General features: G+C 44.4%; 1 protein-coding gene and 1 long non-coding RNA gene across 11 annotated transcripts in view; one reads left to right on the forward strand and one right to left on the reverse strand.

Moving 5' to 3' along the window:
- RABEP1 (rabaptin, RAB GTPase binding effector protein 1) overlaps positions 1-2,044 on the reverse strand; it is a 47,942-nt gene extending 45,898 nt beyond the window's left edge. The window contains exon 1 of one of the 2 annotated variants that reach the window (XM_064677761.1): positions 2,002-2,044. In XM_064677761.1, the coding sequence (XP_064533831.1) occupies positions 2,002-2,029 (28 nt within the window). In that variant the 5' untranslated portion in view covers positions 2,030-2,044. Of the gene's footprint in view, positions 1-972; positions 1,142-2,001 lie in introns of those variants that run through there. The other variant, XM_064677763.1, reaches the window with a different exon arrangement.
- LOC135425466 (uncharacterized) lies at positions 1,181-11,244 on the forward strand. 9 transcript variants are annotated; one of them, XR_010435598.1, is made up of 5 exons: positions 1,181-1,278; positions 1,990-2,134; positions 3,565-5,434; positions 7,087-7,244; positions 10,781-11,244. It is a non-coding gene; the product is annotated as an uncharacterized LOC135425466 (long non-coding RNA). The 9 variants fall into 9 exon arrangements; XR_010435600.1 differs by having other exon boundaries at positions 1,195-1,278; positions 1,996-2,134; XR_010435601.1 differs by having other exon boundaries at positions 1,263-1,319; positions 1,996-2,134.
- Positions 11,245-19,592: the final 8,348 nt, after the last annotated feature.

Consider the following 19,592-nt stretch of genomic DNA (forward strand, 5'->3'; position numbering starts at 1 on the left):
GACCTTAATGCAGGGGAAAACCCACAATCTAAGCACCTTCACCATTAAAACTTTTAAAAGGCAGCCTGAAATCCTGAAATCCCTGAGGATAAGCACTTTCTCGTGTAACTCAACCAAAAAAAAAAAAAAAAAAAGCGCCCACATAATTCCCTAGACATGCATAATTAAGAATACATCATTGCCCTTTTGTAGCAGAGTGCTTTCCCAGGGAAACTCAACTGTTCTCTAGAAGAGGAGAGCTCTGGCCTAGTCCCAGGCTGGGGAAGCACCAATCCTTCAGGATTCTGCACATCCCTCCAGTTCTCCTGTATCTACATTATGCCCAGCCTCAACTCAGATTTCTTGCTTCCCCAGCCCTTCCCATACATCCCACACACTAAACACTGTCCCTTCCATCCCACCTTCCAAGCTAAGCAATACCTACAGTATTTTATTTTTTTTTAATATGCACACAGTTCCATAACCTACTCCACTGTAAAAAACGCCTGTAATTCCTCCCAAACCAGCCAGAAATAACCCTCCCACGACAACAATCAGGGAAAGCTTAGCTCCCTTCTGCACAGGTAGAGATACCACCTCGAGAGGAGACGTGTCATTTTTCTTTGTCTTTTCCAGCACAGGGACGAACCGTCCACACCGAGCACCGTCCGAACCCTCCCGCGGTGGGTTCGGGGCACACCCCACCACCACCTGCCGCGGCCGAACCAATGACCGAGTCCCACCGGGCGGATTGTCCCTGGATACATCTCCCCGCCAGGGCGGGGAGGCCTCTTTCCCCCCGCACACCGCGGCCGGGCTCCCCTTCCCCGGCAGCGCCGCGCTACACATTTACAGCCCCAAAAACCACCCGCGGCCGAGCTCCCCGGACTCCTCCCCGCTCCCGGCCGGCCAGGCCGCCTCCCCCGCCCCGCGGCCGGCGCGGCTCCCCAGGCGAGCCCGGTGCTGCGCAGGCCTCGCCGCCCCCCGCGGTACCGTCGGCCGGGGCGCTGGGGCCCGGCTGGGCCATGGCTGGGCTGGGCTGGGCCGGGCCGGGCCGGGCCGGGCTGGGCGGGCGCCGCCGCCGCGGCCTCCTCCGGGCGGGGACCGCTACGCCACGGGCAGGGAGACGGGAGCGGCCGGGCCGGGCCGCCGCCTCCTCCGCCTCATCGTGACAGCAGCGGCTGCCGGCGGCGGGAGGGGAGGAGAGACGGGCGGGAGGAGCGGGAGGAGGAGGAGGAGGAAAGAAGCAGCAGGAGGAGGAGGAGGAGGAGGAGGAGGAGCCCCGCTCAGGCGTCCGGGGTGAGGGACGGGAACGGCCGCCGGGGCTGGGAGGGAGCGGGGTGAGGACGGAGACTGGGAGTGGGGTGGAGAGAGGGAACAGGGACTGGGAACAGGCCGAGGGAACAGGGACTGGGGACAGGGCCAGGGCCAGGGAATACGGACTGGAGACAGGGAACAGGGACTGGGAACAGGCGGAGGGAACAGGGACTGGGGACAGGGACAGGGCCAGGGACTGGGGACAGGGAACAGGGACGGGGGACAGGGAATAGAGACAGGGGATCAGCGACTGGGAATAGGGACTGGGGACAGGGAACAGGGACGGGGGACAGGGAATAGAGACAGGGCATCAGCGACTGGGAATAGGGACTGGAGACAGGGACAGGGAGAGGAATAGGGAGTGAGGACAGGGATAGGGAGAAGAACTGGGACTGGGAATAGGGAACAGGGAGAGGGAATAGGGACTGGAGCCAGGGAGAGGGACAGGGACTGGGGACAGGGACTGGGAATAGGGGACAGGGACTGGGAACAGGGAGAGGAATAGAGACTGAGGACAAGGATAGGGAGAGGGACAGGGACAGGGTGAAGGTGGCGGTGGCTTGTCCAGGGTCCCCACCCAGGCCTCTCCCCTCAGTGCCGCGCCCTTGGGTCTGCAGCCTAAAAGCAGAGTTGGTGTTTGTTATTCAGGAAATCGGTTTAAGCAACACCAACAGACACTATTCTGCCCCACAGTCACAGACTCACTGAGGCTGGACAACACTTCTGAGACCATCGTGTCCAATATTTGACCGATCACCACCTTGTTGACCAGCCCAGAGCACTGAGGGCCACATCGAGTCATCCCTTGATGTGATGGGGAAGGAAGCACCTAAGATGGGTAAACATTCAGAAAGTTTCATCAGTAAATTACACACTTGGTATGGAAATTGGTGTATTAATGCCTGACCTTGAACACTTGAACACTTAATAGTTGAGGTGTGACGGGGGGGGGCAGTGGAAGGAGCTTGACCAACCACGGGGTCCCTTCCCCAGCACCTGTGGTTGGTCTCTGTGGATGGGCTTTAGTCCTTCCACCTAACTGGGAGTACGTGTCTAAACTTAAGGGTTTTACCAATAAAATGGTAGATTTGCATCATTTGAGCTCGTGCAAAATCACAGAAAGCAGAGTTAGAGTGGAAATTATGATACCAAGTCCTGTCATGGGCAAGATCTGTTATGACTCGCCTTTCTTATGCCATACACACCCTAAAATCAATCCCTTTTAAACTCAATCTCTCTTATTGCCACAGTTTTTCAGGCCTTGTTGTCAAAATACATGATATAGCAAGGCATGGGATTCTGGATTTCCTAATAAAATTTTACTCAGTTAAACCAAATGCAAACCTGAAATAGGGAACCTGTGAAAATTATTCCGGTTTACCCTTTTCGATCAGTTGGGGTAAATCTTCTCAAATCTTTGCCATTTTAAAAAGCAGGCTTAAAATAAAGACTTAACTTTTCAGTGTTCCCAACTTGAGACATGTAGGGCTTTCTTTTTGTGGGTATTTGGAGAACCCAAAAGTGCCAACTCCTCACAGAATTGCTGACTTAGTGACAAGATGATCAAAGGATGAAGCATCTATCACTTGAGGCACATTTACACATTTCTTAGCTCCTGCTTAGGCTCTTTTACAAGTAGCTGGATATTACAAGCATTCAACACATAAATTTCTCTGAAAACCTAGTCCTGTGGGAACTGAGCTCTTGAAACTCTGCCCTGCTCTGTGTTCATATGGGTACCCCAAAGCACCCCTATTAGCACTTATTTTCATCTGGTTCATGTTGAGGGAAAACTCTGGCACGTTTTGGATGGTCCAGGATCAAACTGAGTGCAGCATCACTCCAGCTGCAAATAGAAAGTAAGATGATATCAAGCTTGACATCTGTTGTACCTACAAGTGTTTATTAAGGAATGAATATTGTATCACTTCCATCACTTCAATTTACAATTAGAATTGCAACATTTCAAAACCTTTATTAGAACTCCTGAGCTTACATTCTAAATGGGTTTTGTATGTAGTTTGAAAAGTATAAAAACCCTCAAGGGGCTTGTACTTTTACTTTTCCTTCTTGTTCTTCCATCTAGAGCTGTACTAGCTTTATAGATATGGTTCTTACCTAATCTTTCCTGCTTTTTCTGGACAGTAATTGGACTTGACAGAGGCAGAGGTTTAAGTAGTATCTATCAGAATGTCTTCTAACCTGGAACAATTGAGTAACTTCCTCTGTGCCTCCCAGAATGTCCCATTTAATTCTAATCACTTGTAGTTCTTATAGCCTTGATCTCCAAGGATTTCCCAACATGACTCAGCTCAATCCTCAAAGAGGTGAAGAAGGTTTGGCAGCAGTTTGCAGTCAGAGGAACAGGCCTGTTGCAGTGCAGAACCAGCAGAGACCAGGAGTCCTGAACGTCAATCCCTGTGGTGCTCATGTTGGACAAGTGCAGTATGGAGGAACCAGTGAGGCAGGTGAGCAGAGACTATTTCTGCAATAAGCTTCTCCAGAAATAATGCTCCTAAAATCCCATGAATTTTTATTACATTTACTTGGCCCACAAGTCTAACATGGGTGTTTTCAGCAGCAGCAGACATGAGTGAATGGAAGATGCATCTTCCTGGAGAGCATGTGCTGTGTTAGTACAGGAGGAGGAGCAGCTGTCCCCCTGCAGTCTGCCTGAAATTTAATCCTGTAGGGTTTCTGAAAAAGAGAAGTTTGAAGCTTTTCTTTGAACAGTAACATCCAGGGACAAGCAGTGAGTGTGAACACACTGCAGTTGCTGGAGTCCAGGAGGAAGCTGAGTGAGACTGGGGTTGTTTGGTTGCAAAGAGCACAGTGAAATAATTCACACAGCACATCTTGGAGAGAAGAAGTATTTTCTTTTTGTCAGAAGAAAATAAACGGGTGGAGAAAGAGGTAATTAAATGTTTTCCTAATAGTTCTGTCTTGTGGTTGGTTGACTTGAGTGCATATGGATGCTCAAGTTCCAAATGAAACTTTTCCTGCTTATTTTTTTTGGTCATGTAGAAAGATTTTTCTCTTTCTGGGTCTTTGCTTTTGCTTTTTTTTTTCTTTTCCTTTAATTGGGGCTCTTTAACCTCAAGTGAAGCATCTCTTTTCATGAGGCTCTGAAGAATGTATTGATCACTATCCTTATCTCTGAAACTAGTCCCAGATCCCAGCTCTGGTGGAGTTACCCTCACTATGTCCCCACTCTGTGTCAGGATAGGACCCAATTACATACCTTTTACTGCCACTTGCCACAAACTGCAGAGCTTTGGAGGAGGCCACTGCACACTCCAACAAGTCCCTTGGTGTGGATGATCAGAGGGACAGGACTGTGACCAAACTGAGGAAGGTATGATCACAAAAGCTTTGTATTCACAGGAAGTGAGGCTAATAAAATACAGATCTAATTCCTTTAGTTTTAAAAGGCACGAGATACTATTGTTTTATACTCCAGCTAAGCCAATTCTACAAAACCCAGAGCCTTTAAAAAGATAAACTAAATTTCTGGACATGCAAGGCCAAGTCTACATCTGGTGTGAATCCAGTGGAAACAGGCTGATGTGTGGGAAATGAGAAGCATTTTGATTCTGTAGCACAGAATCAAAGTGGAGATTAAAAAGACCATCTGAATTGGGCTGTTTTCCATTTCTGTTGCTTTTCTGGCCACAAAAAAGTTTGATTCTGCTGTGCCCTGAACAGTGGGAGTTTGCAGTGAGTTACAGGCCCTGCTCCCCAGTGGAGTTCAACCACCCACTGCTTAATTCAATTAATCCAAGAAAGCCGAGTAAAGAGGTGGATTTGGGAAGCAGCTTTGTGGGTTGCTGAGACTAAACTCCAGTGCACTCACAGAAGAAAAGAATTACAGCACTGGGGACACTGCCTGGGCAAGTGGGAGAGCTGATTTCCTCTCTCCCAGGTGACTCTACCTGTAGGTGTTACAAAGTGAAGAGTTTGGTAACAGTTTCCATTGGACAAACTATGAAACCATATCACCTTTAGATGAGTGCAACGAGAATGGTTCCAATGTGGAGGGCAAACCTATGACCAGAAAAAAATGTGTGTTCTTAACTGCAGGTGAAGGCCAGGGAAGCAGAAATTGCACAGGACAGGGAGCCTTGGCCTCATTCAAAAGGCAAGTAACAGCCTTGTCCTTCTGAGCAAAAGGGAAGAGGAGAGCCAGAATTTACTGCTTGCACTTTATCTTATTTTATTTCTACATTTGCCAGAGTTTTTCTACTGTTTTTCTCACTTTTTTTTTATTTGTTTAAAATAAAGTGTTCAGGGTTTCCTAATTTTTAAATGTTTATTTTCCTTCTGGTGAGATTGATGGGTCATTAGCATTGAGTATTAGTTCTGCAGCTCTGAGTGTTTGTAGGCTTTGGTCCTTTCTCTTTAATGCAAAGCTTTTGGAGAAAATTTACATTCATCTAAGTATTACCATAAAGAGGTTGGTTAAAAATCCCAAACCAGTCATGCTCTTTGCTTCAAAAGTTATTCTGGAATGCAAGGAATTCAGTCTGGAACAATTACATTATTTGCAATGGTAACTTCTTAGCGAACCCTGGAATAGTTTATGTGGTTAAAAACCTTTTCAAGAGCAATTGAAAAATTATGTTATCCCATCTATTGTTTAAAGGATTCCATGTGGTACAGTTCTTTGAATATGTGGGAAGAAAATGAAGCCAAAAATGAAAATTTGGCAGGCAAAAATCGAAGTGCTTGCATTGGCCCTAAATCCAGATATATGCACGTTAATGATCTCATTTGAAAGATGTCTATATTAAGATCTGAGAGCTCTCTGTGTTCCCAAGGGACAGGCTCATTGAATATTGTGATGTACCGTGAAACTAAACAGTTTTTCTTATTTCTTACCTCAAAATAACCAAGGAATCAGAAAACTCATTCTGTGTGAGTAACAAAAGGGCACATTGAGAGCATAGTCTTTTGGGTAACCTTGCTCAGCAATACATTGGAATTGCCACTGCAGGGAGACACAGCTCTGCCTTGCACTTACACACTCCTTCATTGGAAGGTATAAAAATAAGCCATGACCCATTCAGACTCACTATACCTGTATTAACAAAATTATCTGCACACACTTCAACTGCTGCAGTACCAAGTCCAGCACCTCTACTTAAGTCACTGCTGAAGGCAGATTTGGACAAAGGCTCCCTCCTGCCAGCTCTGTTATTGCAGCAGGATTTTGCAGTAGAGGAGAGCAGGCACCAGTCAGTCACCACACATTTATCACACCTCACCCAGCAAAGCCCGGTGTGGGCCAGCACTGGGGCCTCAGAGAGACCTCTCTTGTTTTTCACTCTGTTCATGAGATTATACTTTTCTTTAAAAAACCTAAAATAGCAGCAGGAGGTTCTGCTTCTTGGGGCTGTTTTGCATAGAAGTGTTACATGCAGTAGTGTTTCTCTAACCAACAGACCATGTCAACAGTAGCATCCCATGCATTCAACTTCCTGATCTTGAGTCGACCAGTTCGTTAACATCAACGAGATGAGTCATGTCAGATCTGCAAGACTGGGCCATTTATCTCATTTTCTTCCTCTGAGGCACAAGCAGATCAGATATCCCATAAATTCTAATGGTTTGCAATGCCCACTTGCCAAGAGGAGGAGGGAGTGTTGCAAGTACCATAAAATTCGCTGTCCCATGTGGGTCATATTAAATGGTGTAGCCAAAAGATTTCCCTGTTAAGGCTTCAGCAGCAGTGCTCATTTTGGAGTGTTTTATTCATCCAACCACTGTTAACCCTCAGTTTGTCCCTCTCAGAACTGCCTTTGGAGGCATTTAGAAGAACAATACCCAAAAAATCTTTGTGTAAAGAGCAGACCAGGCAGCTGAAGAGATGCCACAGGATTTCAGAGGATCACCACATCTTTGCAAGTCCTTCAGCTGAACAAGCCTACCTTTTGAACAGTTGAATCCAGGTGGGTTTACTGGAAGCTCCAAAAGTGTAGCTCAAGGCCTTCCTCCAGGTGGGACTCCACAGTGATTCCTGAGCCTTTTCTGAGGCTCTGCCAATTCCTGTATATCCAGAGATGGTCCAACCAAATAGTTGTCAGTACAAGTTAAAATCCCACATCTCAGGTCAGTGGGTACACCCATATGGTCCAGCTGTTTCTCATCGATGCCATCCCATCCTTATGAATCCTTTTATTCCCTATTTTCCCTGATTTCTCCTAAGTGTTACAGTGGTCTCTCTATTTGCCTCTTTATTTCACTGGAGTGCCTTTTCCAGACCTATGTCCCTTAGATGCAGACACACAAAATATTTTGGTTTTCTATGGCACCTTCCACGGGAGAAAGAGCCTTTTAGTAGAGTCAGAAGAAAGGGAATTATCTTGGATTTACAGGCTGAGCAGACCCAGAGACACAGCCTGATTTTCCTGGGGATACACAAAAATCAGCAACAGGAAGGAAAAAACCTGAACATATATCTCCTACCTCCCTATAGCTTTTTTTTTGTCATGAAGTGCATTTCCTTTCCTTATTCATCCCACCTTTAAAAAATACCAAAAATACTTCTGACCTTCTATGAAAAATAGCTGAAGACAAACATCTGTTGTAAAATGAATATTTCTGAGCAGGTAAAAAGATCAAAAAAACTGGTTTTCTATAGAATCTCAGTTTGATTCTCTCAAAAATGTTTGCTGCTGAGATAGCTTCCCTGCCTGGCTCTTGCACCACTCAGGCAGCATCAAGAAGCTCCTTTCCCCTCGGAGACCACAGGAGGTTTCACATTACGTTGTTAACCTCCCTCGGATCATCTCCTCCGTGCACAATCCCAGTCACATTTACATGCAGACATAATGTCACTCAGCCCACTTTATGCCACTTAAATCTCTCTCGTTGCCATGGGGAGCATTGATAAGGAACCAATTAGCAAATAAAATATTTGAGGACGGATGTGAAAGCCCCTACTCCGTGGATTTGTGTGTCACAGGCAGTGACATTTCATTTGGCATTTGTCCTTACCTGGCTGAGCTTCTTCCACTGCAGTTTCAGCTACATTGTGTAGTCAAAACATGCCCTTCCCACGGGATTTAGAGGCTTAGACGTGCAACACTATCTGACCCGGGGGAATTTTTACAGTTCTCAGGAGAAGAGGGATTGCTTGGAAAGCGCTTTTCCGGCATGGAAGTGCCAAGAGCACCATCCAGTGCCTGAGCGGAGTAAACACACAGGAGCTCGATGGCGCTGGGACAAAGGCAGCTCTGCACATCCCACAGTCCAGCCACACGTGGTGGGGTGCACGAGGATTTAATAAAATACAGACGCTTACAGAAGGAACTTGGAAGGGAAGTCTGGCAAAGCGGTCAGCCTTTCAGGAGGACAGGAGGCAACCTGGAAGATCCCATCTTTTAAGCTAGAGCTGTAGTCTGAGTTGAGTTACTGATGATTTAGGGAGCAAAAGATGCAAGGGAGGAGGAAGAAGAGGTGGCAATAGATGGAGCCGGTTAAGAAAAGCAGGTAATTAAATCCATGATGGAAAGGAGCTGCTGCAGAGAGAGCAAATCGGGCCAGATCCTGCAATCCTTCCCCTTTGCAGAATTGAATCAGCAAAGAGAGACTAGGAAGGTGTGCTGGCAGCTGAGAAAATAAGGGAGAAGTGACCTCAGCTGCCACTGCCCAGTCCCAACAGCCTTGTATGGCTTGTCCAATGTGAGTAGTCCTGGATTTTGAGAATAAAAATTATTTGGAAAAAGATTTTGCACACATGTGGGCCATAAGTAATAGTAATTCTTACTACATATGGCTACAGGCTGTTGGTGGGCTAGAGAGAAGGAACTAATTGGAGAACAAGGAGTCCTTGGGGCTAAAAGTGGGCACAGGCAGAAACTAATGTTATCTGTAAAGAAGTGATACCCAAAAAGATGTCCAAGAAAAAGCATGCAGCTTTTCCATGGAGTGGTAGCTGTGCAACAGTGTATGGAAACTCTGTGTAAACAAGGAAACAGGAGTTTGGCATATTATGAACTGGATATTTATTAATCAGAGATACAGAGTGCTGCAGTTTAGCACAATATTTGTGGTAATTTGTCACTAACATGTTCTCCCTAAAATCAGACTTTGGGCATAGTATAGAAATGCTGTAATCCAAGACAACTCCTCTGTTGTGTTCAGCTTCACATGTGTTTGCTCTTACTGTTTTTATATTGAACTTGCAGAGCAAAACTCACTTCTTTGATTAATATTGAGCAGTGTTTTGTTAGTGCCCTGTGGCAGAAGTGCCCAGATGGAGTGGGTTGAATACTGAAAACATGAGAAGCATTTAGTGTTCTGTGGAGCTCTGTTAAAGGTGTCTGAATAGAACATCTGGTATCAAATGTTGGGATAAATCAGTTTGGACCTGCTCTGGGTCTGTGCTTTGTTCCAGCTTTACATTCCCTCTCTTCCTTCCTTGTTCCTAGAGCCAATAGATGATGGTTTATTGCCTGGTGCAACCCATTAAAGTCCCTTTGTTGAGGCTTGGCAATTAGTTGAGCAGAAAGAGTATAAAAATCACTTTGACATCTGTGGGGTTGAAATGGCAACGCTGCCTTAAGATCTCCCTGAAAGGCTTTTTATCTGTCCTCAAGGTGAGGGAGAAAGAAGAAAGAGTGATTATCCAGAGACTTTGGGAAGATATTGCCTGATGTGCCTGCAGAGTGTAACCCTGTTAGAGAGCTTTTGTGTGTATAAAACATGCCTGCCCACCACAGGGCCCTGATGTGGGCATGCAAGACTTCCCTGCCAGGGGAAATTATTGCTATCCCACTGCTCAGCACTGCCACATCCCTCTGCCAGTCCTGCTTTGTGGGCAAGAAAAACTCCTGCAGATTGGAAGAGCGAGGAAGGAAGACGGAGCCGTTGGGGTGTCGTGTGACTGACACCACCCAACAGATGGAGGTGCCCATCCTTCAGTCCTACAGCACATTGCACAGCCCCAGCCTTCCCAAACACATCCCACTGCTGGGAACAGCCAGGAAGGGCAGGCTCACGTGGTTTTCACATCAAGAACTGTGACTGCAGAGGCGAATCAGGTGCTGAGGCACATGGACACCTAATATAGAAGTGTTTGAGATGGACTCCTTGCACTTCAGGAAGTGTTCCAGCTGAGTACACAGAGCTCCCAAATACCCTTTGGATATTTGGCTCCACTCTTGGGCAGATTTGCACGAGTGGTGTTTTTAGCTGCTCGTGTGAGTGGTGTTTTTACCTCCAAATTTTACCAAATTTCCCTGCTCAGAGGCTCTGACTCCCAGAACTATGACCAAAGCCATGAAAGAACACCAAATGGGAATCCCTACATTGCATTCAGAGTATTCTGAAGCAACTCCTTCCTGAGTAGTAACCAAGAAAAATGTCTCACAGTGTAACATTTTATGCTATTGAGAAAATAAGATATTTTGAGTTATATTCCTTTAAGATGTCTTGCTGTGTTTAAAGGGCTGATTTTCTTCTCTTTTTGTTTTGTTTTCAGGCTTGATACATCAACCAAACTTCAGAGGAGTTGTTCTTGCCTCACACCAATGTTGAGACGAAAGAGAAGCAAGTTATTCATGTTTTAATGTTGTTTTGTGCCAGATGTTTTGCTGGTAGAAATCCATAGCTCCACAGGCACCCATTTCTTCAGGATCTGGAATGTCTGACACAATTTCTGTCTCCATTCTGGATGGTCTGTGAAGGAAGCTGCTTTATTTTGCAATATTGAATATTCATGCTGGGAAGTTATAAGGAAAAACAAAATAATGAGAGACAGGGTCTCTAATAAGCTTCCTGTCACATGAGGCTCTGGTTCTGGTGAAGCAGATGTGGTTGCTGACTTGTTTCCAAAATGTTTGTGGAGTGGTGATTAGATTCTGTCATACTGATGTTATATCTCTGTGATCTCATTCAATACAAGTAGTTCTGCAAACAGTGAAATATTTTTTTCCTATGGATTTATATCTTGGATTGTGTTTCTGCATAAATTCTCTGATGTTTAATGGGGATTGAGTTCATTTTAGCCTGTTTCTTCAATGAGAGATGAGTAATCTGTCTTGACTTGGCTGCCTACTTTCACAAAACTTGCAGGAACTAAATATCACAAGTATTTAAAATTTGAGTGGGAATTATGAACCAGTTCCAGAGTTATTTGGAGCCAACTCATATAAACAAACATAAACATGAGTCTCATTTTCTTTACAAAAGCAACAGGTAAGAAGCAATCTTTTATTACTTCGTCCTTCTATTTTACCTGCTTGATTCTATTAGTGATCAATCATATAAGATATGCTTTATTTAAAAAGCTGTGTGAAATATGAGATTTGTTTGCCACATTGAATAGATATAAAAACATCATTAATTTATACTTATTATGGGCCACACAAGAGATGACATTGCTTTTTATTGTCCTTGCCAGAGCAGGGGAAAGAGGTGACATGGATTTTAACTTACATGTTTGCACAGGCAAGTGCAGAGAAAGAACATTATTTTTCCTTTAGAATTCTCATAGTTCTGGTTTGGAAAGGGAGAAAGGAAACCTAGAATTGAAAATGATCTTTTGTGTTGCTGAGTCCAGTCTTCTGCTTCTGCAGAGAGCCAAGTTCCCAGTCTTTTTCATAAAACAGGTTGTGCTATTCAAAAATATGCTCCTCTCTCTTTGTCATCACTCCTATCCTCCCAGTTTCCCACTTTCTTTGGGTGTTTGCTCCAGAATTTACTTCCTTTGATAGGAAGAAAGCCTTTAATTTCCATAATCAGTTTATGCATGTTTGCTCTTGTTCTGTGTTGTTCTGTGTTCTTGTTGTTCTTTCCTAAAAAGTCCATTCCTGTAGGTAGCCATGTCTGTACAGGGAATAAGGAAAGAAGACCCTTCCAAGAGGACAGAAAATCTACACTTGGGTAAATCCTTAAGACACAAATCTGTTGGAAACGAGGCTTCAACAGCACTTAGCATAAAATGTTTGTGTGTCTAATACTCCCAGGTTTTTCTGGGACTGGCAAATGAATTATTTAGCAGTGGAAACTGCACATGCATCTGCTTGGCTTCTGTGGGTTCATGTTATAGAAAACTGTAGGAGTGTTGTAGAGATCACAACTACCCAACTTTGTGTCACAGACCCTGTGTCTTCACAGACCTCAGAAATTCCCATTTAGCTGAGTAGAGGAGAACAGAGTGGCAAGTCTCTGCTTTTATTGCTAATGCTTTGTAAAATAACCTTTATGGTCTGTAGATTCAGTCCTGTGCAGGTCTGTGTGACTTAGGATTTATTACACTGCCCTTCATATTTGTGCATCTCTCTCCAGTTCCCGGAGAGGAAAGAAATTAAAGGTCTAAAAGGTTAGCTTGGTGTTAATAGATCGAGATATACCCAATATTTAACTTCCCTGGACAAGGGAACTGTTTCAAGGGCTGTCCTGTTACAGTGTGACAGTGTCAGCCCTGTGTGCTGCAAACCTTCACCCAACCTTAGAAATAAAAAATAAAAAAGCCAAGTGTCTGCTCAATGGAAAACAGATGGAGTTTTCATTAGACATTACTTTTAATGATCTGCTTTAAAAGTAAAGATACACCATTCCAAGCAGAAGAAGGGCCTCCTAATAGCTGTGTTTAGGTCCCAGGCTCATTATCTGAGCTACAGATAAGCAAGATTGCAAGACCTTTGAATCACTGGAACTTCCAGTTAAGCTTGCCGACCATTATTAGAATTCCAAACACAGCAGAACTATTTTGGAGCCTTACCAATATTTTTTCCTGAAGATGTATCTTTATTTAATGATTCAGAGTTATTATGATGGGCCTGGCAGTCAGTTGCTCAGTTTCTGGAGTATTACCATTTAACCTAGGTCAGGATAAAAATCTGGGAATATTCATTGCAGGGCAGACCTTTTGCATCTTTGAGGGCCTGTTCTTCACAGTCCACCTTGGTGTGACTCCCCCAAATGGTGTTGCTGGCTGTGGGAGGTGACCCCAGCAGTCTAGAAAGCCTGAAGATCCTTCCTAAAAAGATAAACCCTGCATTCTGTGCCTGTAGGTACTAAATCAACTTTTGGCATGTAAAGAACAATGCAATCCCAGGGTTTTAGGCATAGATGGCTGCTGCCAAACCACAAGAAATGCTTTTGTCTGGAACTCATGGAGCAGTAACATAGCAATGGAGGGTGTACCCTTGTCTGTTATTCCCTCTGAGCAAATTCTCAGAGACATGTTACCAGGATTCAGATAGATTTCATGGAACTAGGAGAGAAATGGGCTTTAATTTTCTTATAAAGGGAGGAAGAGACAATAGAACTCAGCAAAACATGTGGCAAGTTTTGTTTCTGTCTGAGAGTTATGCAAGCAAAGCCCAGTGCCCATCCTCAGACAGCACTCTCCCAAGTGAGACTCACGTGAGGGAACTTGTGTTACTTTTCTTCTTAAAGCCTTCAAAATTGCTTTATTTCCTCTGCATATGTGTAAATACAGCCTATGTCTTCAGCTGATCTCCAGCTGGTGAGTATGAGTCAGAATCCAAACTTCTCAAAGTTCAAGGAAATTTAGAGCTGATGTTCTGGTTCACTGTCACCTCTGTAGAAAAATACCTGCATGAATAATGAGAAATAAGCCTCTTGTTTTCATAAGAGGGACCAGAAGGATCAAGTTCAGCAAAAGTCTATCACAAACTGTTAATTAAGCACTGTTCTGAAACCAGGTTTTTCCCACTCTGTTAGAAACCTTCTTCAATTTCCAGACTAGAGTTATTAGTGGCTGGTTTGTTCACATATATTACTGTGCCAAAGCTGTCTTTTAGTTTAGATTATACACAAACAGAATGTGAGTATTAGGTTTCCTCTGCTTTTTGTCTCTTTTGGGGAAAAAAAAAAGAGCTTAAATACAAGGTCACCTTGTGTTCAAGGTCCAGTTATTTCCTCACACAATTCAAGGGTGGGGGGAGAACAAGCAAAAGGAGCAGATGACAAAGATGACAAGAGTGCTTTATATTTAGGTTTGTGTACCTTAGAATGATCCAGCAACAGCATCCCTCCTCCTGTTATCTTATCTCCAAGTAAATACAGTTAATTTTCTTTCTTTGGGTTATATTTGCAGAAATCAAGCAAATTCCCTCTCTCCCTGTGTTACTAGAGTGTATTGGGATCCAGTTTTTGAGAAAATGTGTTTATTCTCTTTCATTGTACCCCTATTTTATGCCTTCGACATTGGAGCATAGATATGCTCCTCCCCTTGTTCTCCCTGTATGGTCCCAGTTTACATACTCCCCTTGTTCTCCCTGTATGGTCCCAGTTTACATACTCCCCTTGTTCTCCCTGTATGGTCCCAGTTTACATACTCCCCTTGTTCTCCCTGTATGGTCCCAGTTTACATACTCCGCCCTTGCTCCTTCCCAGCTGCTCCCCTTGTTCCAGCAAGTTCTGCTGCTGCCCCATAAAAGGCAGGAGCCACGTTAATCAGTGTTCCATTTTGCACCCTACATCGAAGTGTGCCACCCTCATTCCTCTCGGGCTGTCGAGGACGCTGAGAGAGCCTGTTTGCCCCATCTGGTGGAGAATGCGGGCAGGTTTGAGCTCTCTGAAGCGCAGAGAACTCACCTGCTGATCTGGGGGATGTGCAGAAGCAGAGCCGACAGCAGATCCCGACGGTCACCACGCGTGCACCTGGACCAAGCGACAGGATCTGGGTGAGAGGCAGTGAACCCTAAAATCCCCTACCTGTCCTAGAGCTAGAAGGTGGGAGCCCGATTGGCAAAAAATGAGATTGAATTTTATAGGTGCCTGAAAGATTTTCTAAAGGAACGTGGGCTCCCTGTGAGTAAAAAATCATTAAAGGCGCTAACAAAATGGGTTTATGAACATGAAGCTGTCCCAGGGCATTTAGAATATTTGGAATGGGCCAGAATAGGAGTTGTATTAGGGAGAGCTGATTTGGGGGGAGACAGGCGAGCAGCAGAGGCAGTGGAAGGTTGGAGAGGTATTTTTAACATGTTTGAAACGACCCCAGACAGGAGGGCTCGCGATTGATGTGTGCATTGGGTGTCGGGGCTAGAGCTGACCAGAAAGCAGCCATGTGCTCCTATTCCAAACAGTCCCTGTCTTTACTTTAAAAATGAGTGTGGTGCCCATGGACACCTTGCTGGTGCTTTAACACCATATCACACAGAATCCACAACAGCTGTAAGGGCAGCTCAGCTGGCAATACAGCGGAGAAGAGAGCCATGGAAAAAACAGAGGGCCTGGAAAAAACTTGAGGCAAAACAACTGACAGCCCTCTCAGTGACAGAGGGACTGAACCAACTTCACCAAAGCTCCTCAGAGGACACTGAACCATCTCTTCATAACCCATCAGCATAACCAAAAGCAAAATGGAACCAAAACCTTTTCTTCAGTTTTCTCTTTTCTTTACAACATAATCCATAAGTTAAATTTCATTATGGTTTTTATTTAATAGAGAAGTTTATATGGCTTTTGAGTTTTGAATTGAAAATTTATGTTTTACAAGTAATATGTTTGCTAAAACAAAAGTGTGTTTTATAAAGAACAACACCATAAAATAAACTTGAAAGTGTGTTCTCGTGAGTGATGGTGGCCAACGTGAGAGTTCGTGTGAATGTGTGTGTGAGAGCTTAAAAAAATGCAACAAGAACTACCTCAAATGCATTATCCACGTGACAATCTAGGAGAAATGGTGATAAGCTGATAAGTTTTAGTAACTAACCTTTGCTTAATTTCATAAATTCTGTTTTTCCTTCTTCTTGAAATAATGACTAATCTCTATTTTCTTTACTCTGGTACCTCAGATCACAGTTGAAAAGTCACGCCAGCAAATTTCCACAGGTTGTTAAATTGCTTGTGGTTTAAAAGTTCACTGTAGTTGAAAGTTTTGCTATTCCAGGTTAAATTGTTGAGGTAATCCTGGATCACAAGTTGTTGGATTGTTTGTTATCAAAAGTTTTTCATTGATGAAGTTAACAGTTTAAAAGTACCCAGTTTAAAACTGTGAATGGTTATAGGCAAGTTGAAAGCATAGGATATCCTTGAAATTTAAAGAATAGGCCTAGTGTTGCATTACCAATTCCAAAAAGCTTTCAGTGGAAGAATTAGGAAGTTTCCTTATTTTACCATGCCAATTTATAGTTAAGCAGTTATGTCAGCTGACTGACATAACTTAAAAGCATAAAAGGCAGGAGCCACGTTAATAAAGTGTTCCATTTTGCACCTAACATTGAGGTGCAAACCCTCAAGTGTGCAAACCCTCATTCCTGTGGGGCTGTCAAGGACGCTGAGAGAACCTGTTTGCCACAAGAGTGAAAAAACAATACAATTGTTTCTTTCTTCTTGTCTCATTGAGTGGCCTTTTCCTGGTTTAGTGTAGCTTTGTGAGCATGGGTTGCACAAGCCAGTTCCATCCTCCTGGTGATTACAGCACGAGGTGAGAGGTTTCAGATACTCCTGGTTGCGAAGAGATGATTTTCAGAGGATGAACTCTCAGCAAATTCCAAGCAGGTGCCTCTCTGAGGTGCTTAGTTACGCAAACCTCAGTCACTCAGGGGGGAATCTTGTCCTAAGTGAATAACATAAGATGGATCAGTGTGCAAATCCACACCTGGAAGTTGCTTCCTAAAGCAGCTCCATGTCAGCACCCTGCAGATTTTAAACTGAGGGTGCAACCCCCCAGCCTGGATGGACACTGTGCAGGGTGGTGGCCTCTGACTCCCTCAAGTCACTTGGCAGAGCAATAATGGAAACGGGAACGTGGGATTTCTTGTGTCTATTGTGTCCATTGGAACAATACTGCTGAGAGCAACTGGGACCAAAGGCCTGGCCTTCAAAATATCTGACTTGAAAAGAAAGCTGCATTTTTTTGGTAAGGTCCAAATGTGTTTCATTCAGCTTTGCTGCTACTCCCAGAGCTGAGTTGTAAAAAAGTCACACATCTGGGCTGTGCTGCCTGTGACTGTTTCCGTCATCCCAAGCAGTTTTTGGCTTCATTATGTTCTGGGTGTGCAGAAAAGAGCTTGTAAGAGCAAACTCTTAACTGAAGAGCTTAAATGTCTTGAATCACCAGCCTGCAGGGTAGCCATGGTCTTTAACTTTATAGATATAAACCTGAAGTCTTAAAATTCTGCATTTCTAGCCCTGCAGAGTTCTCATTCAGACTGCTCCCTATCAAATTTCCATGCTGACTCCATGTCCAGGCAGGTCAACTGTCCAAAGGAATGATGGACCAAGTGCTTTCATGGGAGACAAGTGTGAACTGAGCAGAGCTCACCAATAGCTATAAAGTTTTTTGAAGCTATACAGCAATAAAACTCTGAAAATAATTTCAGTACATCCTAAATAAAGGGATGTAAGATGTCAGGATTATCAATATTTAATGCCAAGTGACAAAATAATGTTGCACCTCAATAGTTCCTGTTGAAGTAATGGCTTGTTTTCTCACTGCACAGTTGGCATATCCTGGAATCTTTGGATTCTGCACTGTGGAGGCTGAATGTGTTAGAATTAATTAATTAATTAATATTTAAAATGTTCTATGCCCCTCATTCCAGCCTCAGTTCCCCAAAGCATGACAGTGCAGGTGATCACAGAAAAGCCACTGGAACAAATAGCTACTGAATTCCAGTGTGGTCAAGGATCCACAGAAAGGACAGGGAACTTGGAGACTCCCAGTTTGTGCATAGTTGATCCAGAGCAGGGGTTTGGGGCCTCTGGCTGCTGCCAGGATGAGAAGGGGACATGAGGGGGACACTCTGAGAGCCTGAGGACACCTAGAGAAGGCCACATGTGTCTGGAGGAGTTGGCAGGCTTGCCTAGTTCTCTGCCTTCCCTTCCACTTCTTGGAAAGTCCATCCAAAAAAGCCTTTCCAAACTTCCCAGCATGGTGGGCGGGTCCTCAGTGTGGAAGAGTAAAACAGAGTGCTTTTGCTGCAAACCTGCTGTCCCCTTCTGCTCCTGAATTGTTCCTGCTCATGGTTAAACCCGTGCCTTGCCGGCCGACTGCCGTGGAACTGGTGGCTGATTTCCACGTGCTCCCACTTTCCTTTACACTTTTCTGAGCAGTTCTTTGGCCTCTCAAAAAGTCTGGACAGAGCACAGGACAGTCACTTCCCAACCACATGGCTTCAGGCACACCAACAGACCTGCACATCCCAAGGAGTAACTCTGGGATGGGGCGTCCCTGGGGGCTCTGCAGACTCTGACAGCACAAAAGGGCGGGTTGGGAAGGGCAGGCAGAGACCTCACTCTGCTCAGCTGGCATTCTCAGACCTCCCTGATGGCCTGTTTCATAAATCATTATTGAAAGATACTTCTGAATAAATACTTTCTCTTCTCCAGTACTAAGGATTAATTTTGCATGAGTCTGTGTGTTTACTCTGTTCTTCAGCAGTGACAGAAATTACTCTCTTGGCCAGATTTTACAAATGATGTTCCACATTTATTGCATATTATGACCTTTTTGGATGATACAAAGTCAAGTCTAGGGATCTGTCTTTCTTATTTTTCTTCTCTAATGAACAGTGTGTTGCAGTATAAAGACACCTGTAATTTACATCCTTTATTTGAGATTAAAGTAAGCTCATGATTAACATATTATATGAAGCAAGGTGGTGAACAGGAGAGTTCATTGACTTTTCAACCCTGGAGTCACCCAAACACTGTTTTACATTCCAAATAAAATATTTGCTGGGTTTCACACCAGTCTTTTACCAGTGCGTATCACAATGTTGCTGTTGGGAAAACCTGAATTTATTAAGGCAATATATTTTAAAAATTGGCTCCAGCACCACACAGCTGGCAACAAGGAAAAAGTAATCTAAGGCAGCATGTAAAAAAACTGTTCTTTAGTTAGATTGTGAATTTTCCAATAACTGCCTCCAACAGACCACCCTATGACACTGATTGCAAGCACATAAAGCCTGATGGTTCCAAAGGCATATAAATAAAACGTGGATGTTGAAATGCCAACCTCCCACTATTTGCCTCCAACCTTTTCATCTCTTCACTGCTTATTTTGCTTTTTGTCTTTCCTGGTGTCCTTCCTCTCCCTGATGTTTTCCTTCAGTACCACCTCCCTCTCTGCCTCCCAGAACCAAGGGGAGGTTTCAGCTTTAATGGCAGAGCAGGAGCCAGCAGGCAGTGGAAAGGAGCTGGGGCAGATTTGGTGAGGACATCAAGCCCCCCAAAAAGCAGAAGAGTGCAGGTTATCTGTGTGTGCACACAACTTCACACACCCAGGGCCCACCTGAGCAAACCAGTGGAGCAGTTCAGGGAAGTTTTAAACTCAAGCCCAGCTCAGTATGGTTCAGAGTGTTATT

This window comes from Pseudopipra pipra, chromosome 21 (assembly GCF_036250125.1).
Source record: "Pseudopipra pipra isolate bDixPip1 chromosome 21, bDixPip1.hap1, whole genome shotgun sequence".
NCBI classification, from domain to species: domain Eukaryota; kingdom Metazoa; phylum Chordata; class Aves; order Passeriformes; family Pipridae; genus Pseudopipra; species Pseudopipra pipra.